This window comes from Sorex fumeus, unplaced genomic scaffold, assembly GCF_029834395.1.
Source record: "Sorex fumeus unplaced genomic scaffold, SorFum_2.1 ptg000007l, whole genome shotgun sequence".
Taxonomy (NCBI): domain Eukaryota; kingdom Metazoa; phylum Chordata; class Mammalia; order Eulipotyphla; family Soricidae; genus Sorex; species Sorex fumeus.
In genome coordinates this window covers 53,905,842-53,920,088 of record NW_026606064.1, presented here as the reverse complement: position 1 = coordinate 53,920,088, position 14,247 = coordinate 53,905,842, and the positions used below count along the sequence as shown (strand labels likewise).

General features: G+C 41.3%; 1 protein-coding gene across 13 annotated transcripts in view; it reads left to right on the top strand.

Annotated features, from left to right (window-relative positions):
- Window positions 1-14,247, top strand: part of CREM (cAMP responsive element modulator) — an 88,074-nt gene that overhangs the window by 22,072 nt on the left and 51,755 nt on the right. For 12 of the 13 annotated variants that reach the window (XM_056131580.1, XM_056131603.1, XM_056131626.1 and 9 more), the window contains one exon: window positions 5,703-5,826. The exons of the other annotated variant lie outside the window; for it this stretch is intronic. In XM_056131580.1, coding sequence (XP_055987555.1) covers window positions 5,703-5,826 — 124 coding nt within the window. The remainder of the gene's footprint in view (window positions 1-5,702; window positions 5,827-14,247) is intronic. 13 annotated transcript variants of the gene reach the window in all.

Below are 14,247 nucleotides of genomic sequence, written 5' to 3'. Positions count from 1 at the left end.
TCTGTAGAGGCAAGTATGCACAAGTGATATGGAACCCATCTGCAAATAAAATTTAAGAAGCCAGAGAAGGAAGATTGAAACAAGAGAAAAGGGGAAAGGAATAAATTCTGAGCGATAGCACAGCGGTAGGGCGTTTACCTTGCACGCAGCCAACATGGCCAACCCGAGTTCGATTCCTCCGCCCCTCTCGGAGAGCCCGGCAAGCTACTGAGAGTATCTCACCCGCACGGCAGAGCCTGGCAAGCTCCCCGTGATGTATTCGATATGCCAAACACAGTAACAACAAAGTCTCCAATGGAGACGTTACTGGGCCCGCTCGAGCAAATTGATGATCAACGGGAGGGCCTTTACTTTATCCAGGAGAAAAGGGGAACAATTAAGGTGATTGCATGGTATAATGCCTATAAAAAACTTATATTTCATAAATGTTCGACAACATCTAAAGTATTATATCTCAAAAAATGAGTCCTAAGGGGCCAGGGAGATAGTATAGTGGTATGGTGCCTGCCTTGCACTCAGTGGACCTGGGTTCGATCTCTGGCACCACATATGATCTTCCAAGTTCCTAAAGGAGTGATTCCTGAGCATAGAGCCAGGATAAGTCCTGAGTACTGCCGGGTATGGCATAGAAACAAAAACAAAACTGAAACCTAAATAATTTTTCAGTTGGCAACTTCTTAGATTCTTTTGTGTACAATTCTTTTAGTACAGCTTTTTCAAAAGTGTACTAAATATAATTGACCTTCCCTCGGTGACTTAGGATAATTAGAAATAATTATTGAGTTTTGACTAATAAATTTGCCATGCGGGCGAGATCTTCTTGGTAGCTTGCTGGGTTCTTTGAGAGAGGCAGAGGAATCGAACCTGGGCCAACCAGGTTGACCGCGTGCAAGGCAAATGCCCTACCCACTGTACTATCGCTCCAGCCCTTCATTTCTCAAGTAAAAATAGATTCAAATTGCCATATGCTTGGAATTCTTGTTCTTTTTATTTCACTTTATTTAATTCTTGTTACCTGTAACTTCCTCTAACCAATACACTAGAACCCAGGAAATTAAAATTTTTCTTTTAAATAAGAATGTAAAGTAAGTATCAGAAGAGTTACTTTTCATCTTCAGAGTTTTAGTATATTGACTTGGGACATTTGTTTTTCTTATTAATGGGTAAATTATACTTATTACTGGTTCTTGACTGAATTCTTTGAAGCTATCAAAGAGCTGGTACTAAACAATATAAATTGATTCCTTAGATACTGAAAGACACAGAGGAGGCATCTGAATGAGACAGAATATTAAGAGCTATTCTTAATTCAGTTCCATCCAACCTCTTAGCAGTGCTTCTACCGGCCCGGCTCTGCTGCTTCTGCAGTAAAACGATTAATGGTGCTTCATACCTCAGCCAGAATCATCATTACAACCTGCTGGTCTGTTTTCCAAAAACCTTCTGTGCTTTCCTTTCTCTCACTGTCCTCCTTCAGCATACCACTTCAGATGACCTCATCTTCAGGCAAATATCATTCCACGCTATTTTCCAAAACATTTCATATATAATATCCTTCACACAATTTAAGAATTTACTGGATTTGGGGCCAGAGCGATAATACAGTGGACACAATGCTTGCCTTGCCTATATGGCCAACCTGGGTTCTATCCCTGACACCACATATGTTCCTTTGATCACCCACCACCAACCTCCTGGAGTGCAGAGCCAGGAGTAAGCCTTGAGCATGGCCTAAAATATGAGATGTCCCTGAAGATTAGTAGATTTAAGGAATCTTTTAATTAAAGAGGTTTTTAAAGTACTTTAATTAGGTCCAGGATGATAGCACAAAGGGCTAGAGCATATGCTTTGCATGAGAGTTTCCAGGCTTGAGCCCCAGTATTGCATGGGCTCCTGAGAGTTGCCAGGAGTGATAAAGTAAAACACAACTCCCCAAAGTACTTTAACCAGTTCTGATATAGGTTACATAAGGACCGTATTTCAGAAACCAAAGATCACTTAGCTATCAGCTGTCAACTATTTATGCCTGCATGTAGATGGTACCAAATGGATAGAGTTTACTGGGGAAGGCCTTTCATGCATGTAATGTTTGAGTTGACACTTAAGCTCTTGGTGGAACCATTTTTATTTTTATTTTTTATTTTTGGGTCACACCCGCCAATGCACAGGGGTTACTCCTGGCTCATACACTCAGGAATTACTCCTAGCAGTGCTCGGGGGACCATATGGGATGCTGGGAATTGTATCTAGGACGGCCGCCTGCAAGGCAAACACCCTACCCGCTGTGCTATTGCTCCAGCTCCTCTTGGTGTAACGTTTAAGAGAGCTTTTAATACAGGTGTAAGAGCTTTTATAAGGTGGTTCTCAGAGAGGGGGAGGGGAAGAAAAGAGGGAAGGAGGGAGTTTTCTCCAATTGTTTCTTTAACAATGCTGCTGGTATATGCTTAGTGGAATAGGGGTTGGTTTGGTGGCTAGATACTTTTGGATGTATTCCATGATTCTCAAGACACATTAGCATCTTCAAGCTTCTGACAAATTCTGCAGCAAAGAAACTCTTTTAGCTGGATCTTAAAGGTTTTTGACTAAATGGGGTTCTCTTCTTTCCCTAGATAATACCTTTTCATATACTGCAGAAATAGTGCTGAAGTTATTTGGGAACTCCCAAAAAGAGATTTGGGAACTATTCCCATTAAGCAAAAGTGGAGCAGTAGGAATTTGCAATTTTAAACACGGTGATGACCTACACATGGCTTGAAATTGGAGTGGCCGTGCCGGGAAGTAATTAGAAAAGAGAAACTTAGGGATTTTGAGGGAAATAAACTTTTTCATAGTAGCCTCAGGTTTTTATTTTCTTTAAATTTTCATAAACACTCTTAAGTATTAGAATTATTTTGAATAATGATAATTACAGGTGTATTATATAATAGCTCATAACTGATAGGTTTGAGAATGTTTATTTGAATTGCAAAAGAAGATATTAACTGAAAGACAGTAGGTGAAGGATCTATAGAATCTGATAACTACTTAAAATTTTAAAATAGATATGTACATTTTAATTCAAAATTCTAGGTGGTTTGTATACATTTTGGCTCTCTGTTTAGATTACTAAGATTGAAAAAACAACAACAACAAAAAAATCTCAGGGCCTGCCTTGCATGGACAGTGACTGTAGCCCTGATTCGAGTCCCTAGTACCACATTTAGTTCCCCCAGCACTTCCAGGGTCGCTCCTGAATACCACTGGGTATAGACAAGAAACAAAACAAATGAAAAATCTTGACACTTGACAGGATGTACAAGTAGTTGTGAGTAGTTCCTATAAATTAAAAAAATTTCATTCTGATGAATTAACTTTGCACATTATGTTTTCTTTTGGTCTGCTAATTTTTATTATAATATGCTTTACTTTTGTCAATGACACTCTATATAAATTATTTAAATAATACCCATAGTGGGGGAAAAAAAGTCAAAGTTTTTTCTGGGACCTGAGTGATAGTACAGCTGTTAGGCTGTTGTCTTATATATGGCTGACCTGGGTTCACCCCACACGGGCCCTGAGCACCATCAGGAGTGATTCCTGAGTGCAGAGCCAGGAGTAAGCCCTGAGTATAGCTGGGTGTGGCCCCCAAACAAACAAAAACAAAAAGGTCTTCTGGAAAAGTTAGGTTCTCTTCTTTAAGTAGTGCTTGTCACTAACAGGATAAGTGGTTAACTCTAAGAATTTGATCTTACTTGTCAAAAAGCTTTTTAGTACTGACAAGAAAAACATGTATTTACAGCACATTGGGAATTCTTTCATATTAAACCATATTAGGAAGCAGGAATATTAATCACACTTTAAGTCAGGGGCCAGTGAGGTAGTACAGAGGGCAGGGCACTTGCCTTGCATGCTGCTGACCCAGATTTAATACCTAGATACCTAGCATCTCATATGGTCTGAGCCTGCCAGGAGTCATCCCTGACACAAAGCCAGAAGTAAGCACCAGATGTGGTCCCACTCAAAATTTTTTGAGTCAGAATATTTATATTTTCATATAAAATTACAAACCTAATTTTAATGATTCATAACAGGGATTAAAATAATTACAAAAGAAATTTAATTAAGATTCAAGGTCTTGGGGCTGGAGTAATAGCACAGCGGGTAGGGCGTTTGCCTTGCACACAGCCAACCCGGGTTCGATTTCCAGCATTCCATATGGTCCCCTGAGCACTGCCAGGAGTAATTTCTGAGTGCAGAGCCAAGAGTAACCCCTGTGCATCACCGGGTGTGACCCAAAGAGAAAAAAAAATACAAGTGGTTCTACATGTAAAGTATCATGCTAAGTGAAATGAGTCAGAAAGAGAGGGACAGACATAGAAAGACTGCACTCCTCTGGGGAATATAAAGTAACAGAATGGGAGACGAACACCCAAGAATAGCTGATATAAGTACCAGGAGGTCTGCGACATGGCTTGGAAGCCGGCAGCACATGCTGGGTGAAAAGGCAGCTCAGATAGAGAAGGGAAAACCAAGGTTGGAGGATGTTTGGAGGACTCTTTCGGGATGCGAGATGCGTGCTGAAAGTAGACTATAGACCAAACACGATGGCCACTCATTACCTCTGTTGCAAACCACAACACCCTAAAGGAAAGAGAGAACAAAAGGGAATGCCCTGCCACAGAGGTGAGGCAGAGTGGGGGGGATGGCGTGAGGGGGTGGGAGGGTTACTGGGATCATTGGTGGTAGAGAATGGGCACTGGTGGAGGGATAGGTACTCCATCACTGTGTAACTGAAACCCAAGCACGAAAGTTTGTAAGTCTACAACTGTACCTCATGGTGTTTCAATAATAAAAAAAAAAAAGGAATTTTTTTCACAGCAGAACTGCAGAGCTTGTATACAGAACTGAGTTTGCAGAGTTGTGGGTAAGGGCCTTGAATGGGTGGGGCCTTTGGGACCCTGGTAGAGGGATGTGGATTCTCTGGTGGCAGAGGTGTTGGAATGATATGTGCATGAAGCCAGAATTGACAGTATTGTAGATCACAGTACTTCAATAAAGACTTACTAGGCTTTTGTGGAAAAAAAAGTCTCAAATTTGTCATAACAGTTTTTAATATTGTTCTTGGTACAACCCAAGCCTATTGACTAGAGAAAGTGCCTTAAATTTGGAGGGTTTAGGACTTTGTCACTTAGTCTCTCCCTCCCTCCCTCCCTTCTTCCCTTCCTTCACCCCTCCCGTCCTATGCCCATCCCTTTCCCCTTCTCCCTTTCCCCTTCTCCCTTTCCCCTTTCCCCTTCTCCCTTTCCCCTTCTCCCTTTCCCCTTCTCCCTTTCCCCTTTCCCCTTTCCCCTTTCCTTCCCTTCCCTTCCCTTCCCTTCCCTTCCCTTCCCTTCCCTTCCCTTCCCTTCCCTTCCCTTCCTCCCCCCCCCCCACTTTTTTTTGCCACACTTGGTGGTACTCAGGACTAATTCCTGGCCCTGCGCTCAGGGATCACTCCTGGTGGTGCTCACAGGGCTGAATATGGTGCCAGGGTTTGAATCTGGGTTCACCATATGCAAAGCAAGGGCCAAACCCATTGTTCTATTTCTCTGGTCCCTGAATCTGTTTCTTGGCGGGGAGGAGAGAGGGAGAAGTAATGACTAGCAGAAATGGAAATCAGAAAGCTGGATCAAAAGCAAATATTTTGGATAGGGCCCTAATATTACTTCTTACTATCTTTTCAGACAAATGACCATGGAAACAATTGAATCTCGGCAAGATGGAAGTATAACAGATACTGTGGCAGAGAGTGAATCTGCTCAGATGCAGACCCAGACTGGTCAAAATTCAATTTCTACTTTAGCTCAGGTAAATCCAATAGGCAGGAATTAGGAAATGAGAACTATGCGCAGATTCTGTTTTCTTGCTCTCAACCGTGTTTTCCCTGTTATCTGGTTGTGATCCCTCTTACTGAATTGATTTCAAAGAGAACATAGTCAAGTTACTTTTGCATTATGACAGATATAGTATGTTCTCACCACCTCTATCACTACAAAAGGGAGAACAAAAACCCCTTCATCTTATGTAGTCCTAGAATTACTATTTGATAAGTTTGATAAATTTATGTTAATTTAATTTATGCAAATTTATGTTATTACCTGTATGTGTGGTGGAAATTTACTATATTGTAGAAATCAATTTATATACATTGACATGTATTTTGATCTTTTTAGTTAGGTCTTAAACTTTGTATTGGGGTTTTATTTAGAGAACAGCAGTACAAGTTAGTGCTCATTTGTCAGCTTCTAAAATTTATTCCTGACATCTTTAAAATGTAACAATAGATACATTTATTAATACTTCATCAAATATTTGAGTAATGTTGTATCTAGGCACTGGGTATAAAATTTACCAAGACCTTTAGAGGAAGGAAAAGCCTGTTGATTAGAGGTGCTCTACAAAGGATTTTCCATGTGAGCCAGACAAATGGCGAGGGGATTGCCAGGCGCAGGAGAGGGAAGCATATTCTGGGTCAGGGAAGAGTATGTACAGAGGTGCAAAGGTGGAAGATGGGCACTCAGGGAACTCTAGTAGGAGTCAAACCTAACTGGAGTCTAGTGTCTGGGGGGGTGGGAAGTCAGCTTAGGGTTGTACATAGTTGACAGCTTAAGGTGTCCTGTATTCTAAAAATATATATTTTTAATGTAGGAGTGCTGCTATTTATTCAGCCATTGATTTAACTGATTGAACTGGGCATGAACTCCACAATAGTTTTGAAATATTTCCCACCATTTACTGTATTTAGAACACTGGGAGCTGATCAGAGGCGGCCTTGGAAGTCAGTGACCCCATAGTCTAGACACTGATTGGTTAAAGTCCTGGTAGTGTGGGGTAGGGCTGGGGTGAGAGTTTTGTGGCATCTCAAAGGAAGAGAGTAAAAAAAAAGGAGGGAGCCGATGACTAACTAGAAGACCCTTGGAGAATTCTAGGCTTTTCTTGGTTTTTTTCTTCATCAGAATGGTTCTTGTGAGATCTCTTGTTTCCTAAAACTGGGCCTCATGCCCGGCCAGGTTTTTTTTCCTCCTGCCTGCTCCAAACACCCACTGCTCCCTGGAGGTTTTTCTCCTCACTAGTATTCAGCTGAGCTACATCTCCTTGGCAACATTTTTCTTTGTTGCCCTGGAAGGCAGGCATGTAAGATCTTTTTCTATTAAAACAACCCCCCCCCCCCGTTTTTCTTTTTATTAGCAAGACCTTTTCTTATGTTCATGTAGATTATTATATTTAATTATAAAGAACATAAAAAATTCTCCTAATCTTTTTGTTTTGGTTGATGTGAATTAAAGAGAATACACATAGATACCGTTTTCTCCCATAAATTTGGGTTCTTCTGACATGTTTATGATTCCTATACTTGTGCCTTTCTCATCCTCACTCTGCCTCCACTTTCCTCCCTTTAGGTACTGGCTCCCTGTCAGCACACATGCTTCTCCCTCCCCTGGGCTTCTGGAACTGCACAGTCAAAACCAATAGGTCTCCATTGTCTAAGATGAGGGTTTTCAAAAATAAATAAATAAAAGCTACTAAACGGGGCTAGGTGGTGGCTGAGTGCAGGAGTGCATGCTTTCTTACAGTGTATTTCTTTCTTAGCACGCTTAGGGGTGTGCTGGGTTCACGTCCAGGTATCGCATGGTCCCCTCAAGCTCCCCAAAACAGAGAATTGGCACATCTGAGGGTCCTTAGACTACATGACCCTCAGCTCAGTGAGCCCAGTCAGAGGCTGGTCAAGAGGTCAAATAATAGGAAATCTATGGATTCAGAAGTTTTGAAATTGAATAGGGGTCAGTAAACCATAAGCAAGATTTGGCAGGTTAAAGAATAAATCAGATGAAGGGGAAGTGGAAATGGGAAGTAAATTTAAGAAAACTACTTTCCTGTAGGAACAGAAAGAATGGTCTGTAAAAGGAAGAACGAAGACTTGAGTTGTGTGAAAGTTGGGAGTCCTTTGAATAGAGTGAAGGCAGGGGTGGGGGTGGGGGTGGGGGTGGAGATGAGTGGGATGGCTGAGTCAGAGAACTAGAAAATGCTTCTTGCCATATCTATCCTGCTTAGTTAAAACCTCCAATAGTCCTGAGTCCCACTGGAGGGGTCAGTCTTGCAGGCCACTAGCACTGTGTGGTGTGGTGTGGGTGGACCAGAGCAGCACCTCATCTTTTCTAACAGCTACAGAGTACTCCATTGTGTAGATGTACCAAAGTTTCTTTAACCAGTCATCTGTTCTCGGGCACTCAGGTTTTTTCCAGATTCTGGCTATTGTAAACAGTGCTGCAATGAACAAGTGCAGATGTCACTTCAGCTATACTTTTTGCCTCTCTGGGATATATTCCCAGGAGTGGTATTGCTGGGTCAAATGGGAGCTCAATTTCTAATTTTTGGAGAATCATCCATACTGTTTTCCAAAAAGGCTGAACCAGTCAACATTCCCACCAGCAGTGAAGGAGGGTCCCTTTCTCGCCACATCTGTGCCAACACCGGTTGCTTTTGTTCTTTTGGATGTAGGCCAATCTTTGTGGTATTAGATGATATCTCATTGTTGTTTTGATCTGCATCTCCTTGAAGATTAATGATGTAGCACATTTTCTCGTGCTTTTTTGCCATTTGGATTTCTCCTTTGAGAAATTTTCTGTTCATTTCATTGCCCCATTTTTTGATGGGTTTGGATGTTTCCTTCTTGTGGAGTTCAACCAGTACTTTGTATATCCTTGATATCAACCCCTTGTCAGGTGTGTATTGGGCGAATATCCTTTCCCATTCTGTAGACTGTCTTTGTATTTTGTGTCTTTGTATTTTGGTCACTATTTCTTTTGAGATGCAGAAGCTTCTTAGTTTAAGATAGTCCCATTTGTCTATCTCTGTTTTCACTTGCTTGGCCAGTGGTGTGAGATCTCTGAAGATACCTTTAGCTTCAATGTCATGGAGGGTTTTGCCAACTTTGTCTTCAATGTACCTTATGGATTCCGGTCTGATGTTGAGGTCTTTAATTCATTTTGGTCTTACTTTTGTACATGGTGTTAGACAGAGATCTGAGCCCATTTTTTTACATATATTTATCCAGTTTTGCCAGCACAATTTGTTAAAGAGGCTTTCCTTGCTCCACTTCACATATGTTGCTTCCTTGTCAAAGATTAGATGATCATATGTTTGAGTGGAGATGTCAGTATATTCAATCCTTTTCCATTGGTCTACAGCTCTGCCTTTGTTCCAGTACCATGCTGTTTTAATTGTTGCTGCTTTGTAGTAGAGTTTGAAGTTAGGGAGGTTGATTCCTCCCATTTTCTTTTTCCCAAGAATTGCTTTAGCTAATTCCCAATTTTTTTATTCTGTTATAAATGGAGACTTTCCTTTCTCTCTACTTGAAATTAAATTAAATTAAATTAAATTCTCAGAGTTTCAGAGAACTGAAAGCAGGAATTGCCATGAACAGCAGCAGGAACAACAAAACACTAACGTGACAAGTATGCAAGTATTGAGATGAAATGTTGTGACTTGACTTTCTTTTTGTTATTTTTTTTTTGGTTGCTGTTGTTGGCTTATTTGTAATTAAAGTTGGCATCATGTCTAGTTAAGTGTATATGTTGACATTGAAGATTAGAATCCCATCCCTTTCTGCACCTGGAAAAATTCTTAGTAATAAATTGTAGAGCTTATTTTGTTTGTTTATTTATTTCTTCTGGCTTTGGGACAGTATGCCCCCTAGTGCTTGAAGGAACCAGGTGAGGCCAGAACCAGAACCCAGGTTTCCTACATGCAAGGCATGCTCTAGCCCCTTGACCTAGTGGTGCTGGAGGGTTGGCTTTATTTTCATTAAATTATTTGGTTACTGGGTGTTTGGAAAACGAGCAGTGCTCGGGTGGTGGTGTTACTCTTGGCTCTGTGCTCAGGGATCGCTTTTGAAAGGGATTGAACCAAGGTGTAGTCTGCCGCATTCAAGGCAGGTGCCTTAACTCTTTATTTTTATTTATTTATTTGCTTTTTGGGTCACACTCGGCGGTGCTCAGGGGTTACTCTTGGTTTCGCACTCAGGAATTACTCCTGGCGGTGCTCGGGAGACCATTTGGGATGCTGGGAATTGAACCCTGGTCAGCCGCATGCAAGGCAAATGCCTTATCTGCTGTGCTATTGCTTCAGCCCTGGGTACCTTAACTCTTGTACTCTCTTTCTGATCCCAAGAGTCGGTTTTGAGAAACTGAGGAGGAGAAACAGTTCCTGAAAGCCAAAAATTATGATAAACAAAATTACTAATGTATGCAAATAGTTTTAAATAACCACATTTTCATTCTCTGAAAATAATATCTTTATTAGATAATGGAAATGTGTTGTTTTGTTTTTTATTTCAAACACAAGAGTAGAATAATGTTTCCACTTATATATAAACTTAATAGTTTTTATTATATCGTATCACTTGCTTTATTTGAAATTTTTCCTTTTTGTTAAAAGTATTTTTATTTTTTGCTTATTTATTTATTGGTTTTGCGGTCACACTAGTGGTGCTGAGGGCTTGCTCCTGACTCTGTCACAGGGCTTGCTCCTGATCTTTGTCACTTAAGGATCACTCCTGGCAGGCTGTGGAGTCTATATGTGGTGGTGCCAGGACTCGAACCAGGGTTGGCTGTGTGCAAGGCAGGTGTTCTACATGCTGTACTAACTCTCCAGCCCCAAGTATTTTTATTTATCTGTCTCTGGTTTGGGGGCCATATCTGGTGATACTCAGGGTTTACTCCTGTCTCTGAACTCAGGAATTATTCCTGGCAAGTTTTAGGTACTGTATGGGATGCCTGGCATGGAACCCAGGTCATCTGCATACAAAGCAAATGCCCTACCCACTGTACTATCTCCCCGACCTCAGTATTTTTATTTTAACCGCTCTATAGACATCATTTCATATCAAGTCCACTTACTTTGTGATATCTAATCTTTAAAAAATGCAACATTTTCATATATAACCCAACATCATGAGCATATCTAATAAAATCAAACGTAAATTTGTGACTTCACATTCACATTTCCCCATTTACATCACAATAACCTAATCTGCTCAAAAGCTTCCTCCTATGACTCTTGGCCATGGGTAAAGCTGCCTGAGATCTGGCTAGATGAGTAATACAGCTGGAGGCCTTGGGAAGGGTTGTTTGGGGTTTTTTTTGGGGGGGGTCACACCCTGCGATGCACAGGGGTTACTCCTGGCTCTGCACTCAGGAGTTACTCCTGCTGGTGCTCAGGGGACCATATGGGATGCTGGAAATTGAACCCGGGTTGGCTGCGTGCAAGGCAAATGCCGTACCTACTGTGCTGTCTCTCCAGTCTTATTGTTTGGGTTTTTTGACATTTTTACCAAGTTGTTTTGACTGTAGGAAGAATGTATTTTAAAACTAACATTGTGGTCTGAGGACACTATTCATTCCGCTGAGTGCTGGATGTGCCTATAGAGGCCTGCTTTGATCCTGAGTTCCACATGGTCCCTGAGCACCACTGTCTTTCAGCACAGAGCCAGGAGTAGCCCCACACCACCAGGTTTGATGCCTTCATGTGGAAAGCTGAAGCCTTTTCTTTATAATACACTGATTCCCCAGGTTTCCACAAAGACGCAAAGGAAAATGGAGGAAACTCTGGTGATCAGCCTGGTCAGCATAGTGTGTCCAAAGAAGTAGTTCCGGTATAAATTTTAAAGTTCTCAAGGATCCATTTATTTATTTATTTATTTAGGATCTCCCTATTTTTAAATGTTTGCTGCTTTCTTTCTTTCTCTTTTCTTTTTCTTTTTTTCTTTTCTTTTTTTTTTTTTTTGGTGGTGGGGGTGGGGGCATGCATACCTAACAATGCTCAGGAACTGTTTCTGGCTCCATTCTCAGGAGTGATCTCTGGCAGTGCTCTGGAACTGTATGCAGTGCCAGGGATTGAAACAGGATTACATGCTAGGAAAATTCCTTACCTTATTTTGGGGATTGAGACTAGGAAGTTTAGAAAGTCACTGGAGAATGTTGGTCAGGGATTATACTCTGTTCATCTGCTTTCTTCTGTTCTGTGTTCTGAATGTAGACAGGAACCAGAGATGTGGCTTAGTGGTGGAGCACTTGCCTTGCATGTGTGAGGCCCTGGGTTTGGTCCCTGGCAATGCAAAAAACTAAAAACAAACAGCATTTAAGTGTCAGAACAAAACAGGTCTGACATGCAGTGAGGGGACTGAAGTGTAATGGTTTAACAAGGGATATATTTTGGTGTATGAGTTACACATTTACCATTCCAATCTGGTGGAAAATGGAAATGCATCATGTCTTTTCTGCATTATGTTATCGGGGCTTTGGGATTATATTTCAGGAATTGAAATAGAAGGGTCCTATAGAAGCTTAGTTCATAGTTTTTTAAAAGAAAATATTTATTTTTGTTTCATTTCCCCCCCACCCTTTATTTAAACACTTTGGTTTACAAATTTGTTCATGATGATTTGTTACATTGTTACAGACATTCAGCATTCCAACACCAATCCCACTACCACATCACCTTCCCTTCACCATTTTCTCCTTCTTCCCAGCCATCCCTCAAGGCCACAGTAATTTATTTTATATTGCTTGTTACCGATAAATTGCTAACAGAATGATCAAAAAATTTTTCTTAGAAGAAAATTAGTGAAAATTATTAATTCTCACATAAATAATGTGCATATTTAAATATGAATGTTCTTAGGAGGATCCTCCCAGGATGGGAGATGCATGCTGAAAGTAGACTATAGTCCACACATGATTGCCACTCAATGCCTCTTTTGCAAACCACAGCAGCCAAAAGGAGAGAGAGAACAAAAGGGAATGCCCTGCCACAGAGGCAGGGTGGGATGTGGGGTGGGGGTGGGAGGGATACTGGGATCAGTGGTGGTGGGAAATGGGCACGGGTGGAGGGATGGTTACTCGATCATTGTATAATTGAAACCCAAGCACAAAAATTTTTAAGTCTACAATTGTACCTCATGGTGTTTCCCTAATCACTTGATCACTTGATAACCCGTTACTCATCGATTTGCTCGAGCAGAAAGGATATTTCACTAATAAAAACTTTTAAAAAAATGGGAATGTCCTCTATTATAGTAGCTTCTAATTCGATAAAAATAATATTAATATATATATATATATATTGGGGCTGGAGAGATAGCACAGCGGGTAGGGCGTTTGCCTTGCATGCGGCCGACCCGGGTTCGATTCCCAGCATCCCATATGGTCCCCTGAGCACCGCCAGGAGTAACTCCTGAGTGCAGAGCCAGGAGTAACCCCTGTGCATCGCCAGGTGTGACCCAAAAAGCAAAATAAATAAATAAAGTCTTCAGGGAAAGAGGTTAGAAACAGGTCAATGCCTTTTAAAAATATCTATATATATATATTATTATTTTTTTAAGTAATGGGCACAGGTCCAAGGAGATAGCTCATGTAGTAGAGCATGTGCTTATCATGTAAAAGACCCTGACATCAGTTCCTGTCACTGCATGTACTCCTTCTGCCACCACCACCATTGCCAGGGATCCTGAGAACCACTACATATGGGCTCTGTTAAAAATTGGGTCATGGGGAAGAAGGGTTTTGTTGAGATAGTACAGCAGTTAAGGCACTTGTCTGGCATGTGGCTGACCTTAGTTGGCGTCTTAGCACCGCATGTAATCCCAAGTTCTGCCAAAAGTGAATCCTCAGAGGGGAGCCAGGAGCAAGTCTTGAGGACCTCAGGGCGTAGCCCAACATCTGCACCTGTCCCCTCAAAAAAAAAAAACTTGTAGGTTTACTTTAAAATTTCATTGGTTAATTTAAATATGACAACTTTCATTTGTCAAAAGTAAAACATTTGATATACATAGTCAGTGTGCAGTGTTTGCTTTTATTACACCAATCTGCTTCAGATGGCTAGCAGTTATTAGGCTTTAAAATGAAGTGGTTTAAGGGCTAGAGAGATAGCACAGCAGGTAGGGTGTTTGTCTTACACGCGGCCGACCCGGGTTCAATTCCCAGCACCCCATATGGTTCCTCTGAGCACCGCCAGGAGTAATTCCTGAGTGCAGAGCCAGGAGGAACCCCTGTGCATCGCCAGGTGTGACCCAAAAAGAAAAAATAAAAAAATAAATAAATAAAATGAAGTAGTTTATGCCAGTGTAACAATATGTTTTATTGGGGCTGGAAAGGTAGTACAGTAGGGTAGGGAACTTGCCTTGCTTGCAGCCAACTTAGGTTTGATCCCTGGCATTCCATATGTTCCCCA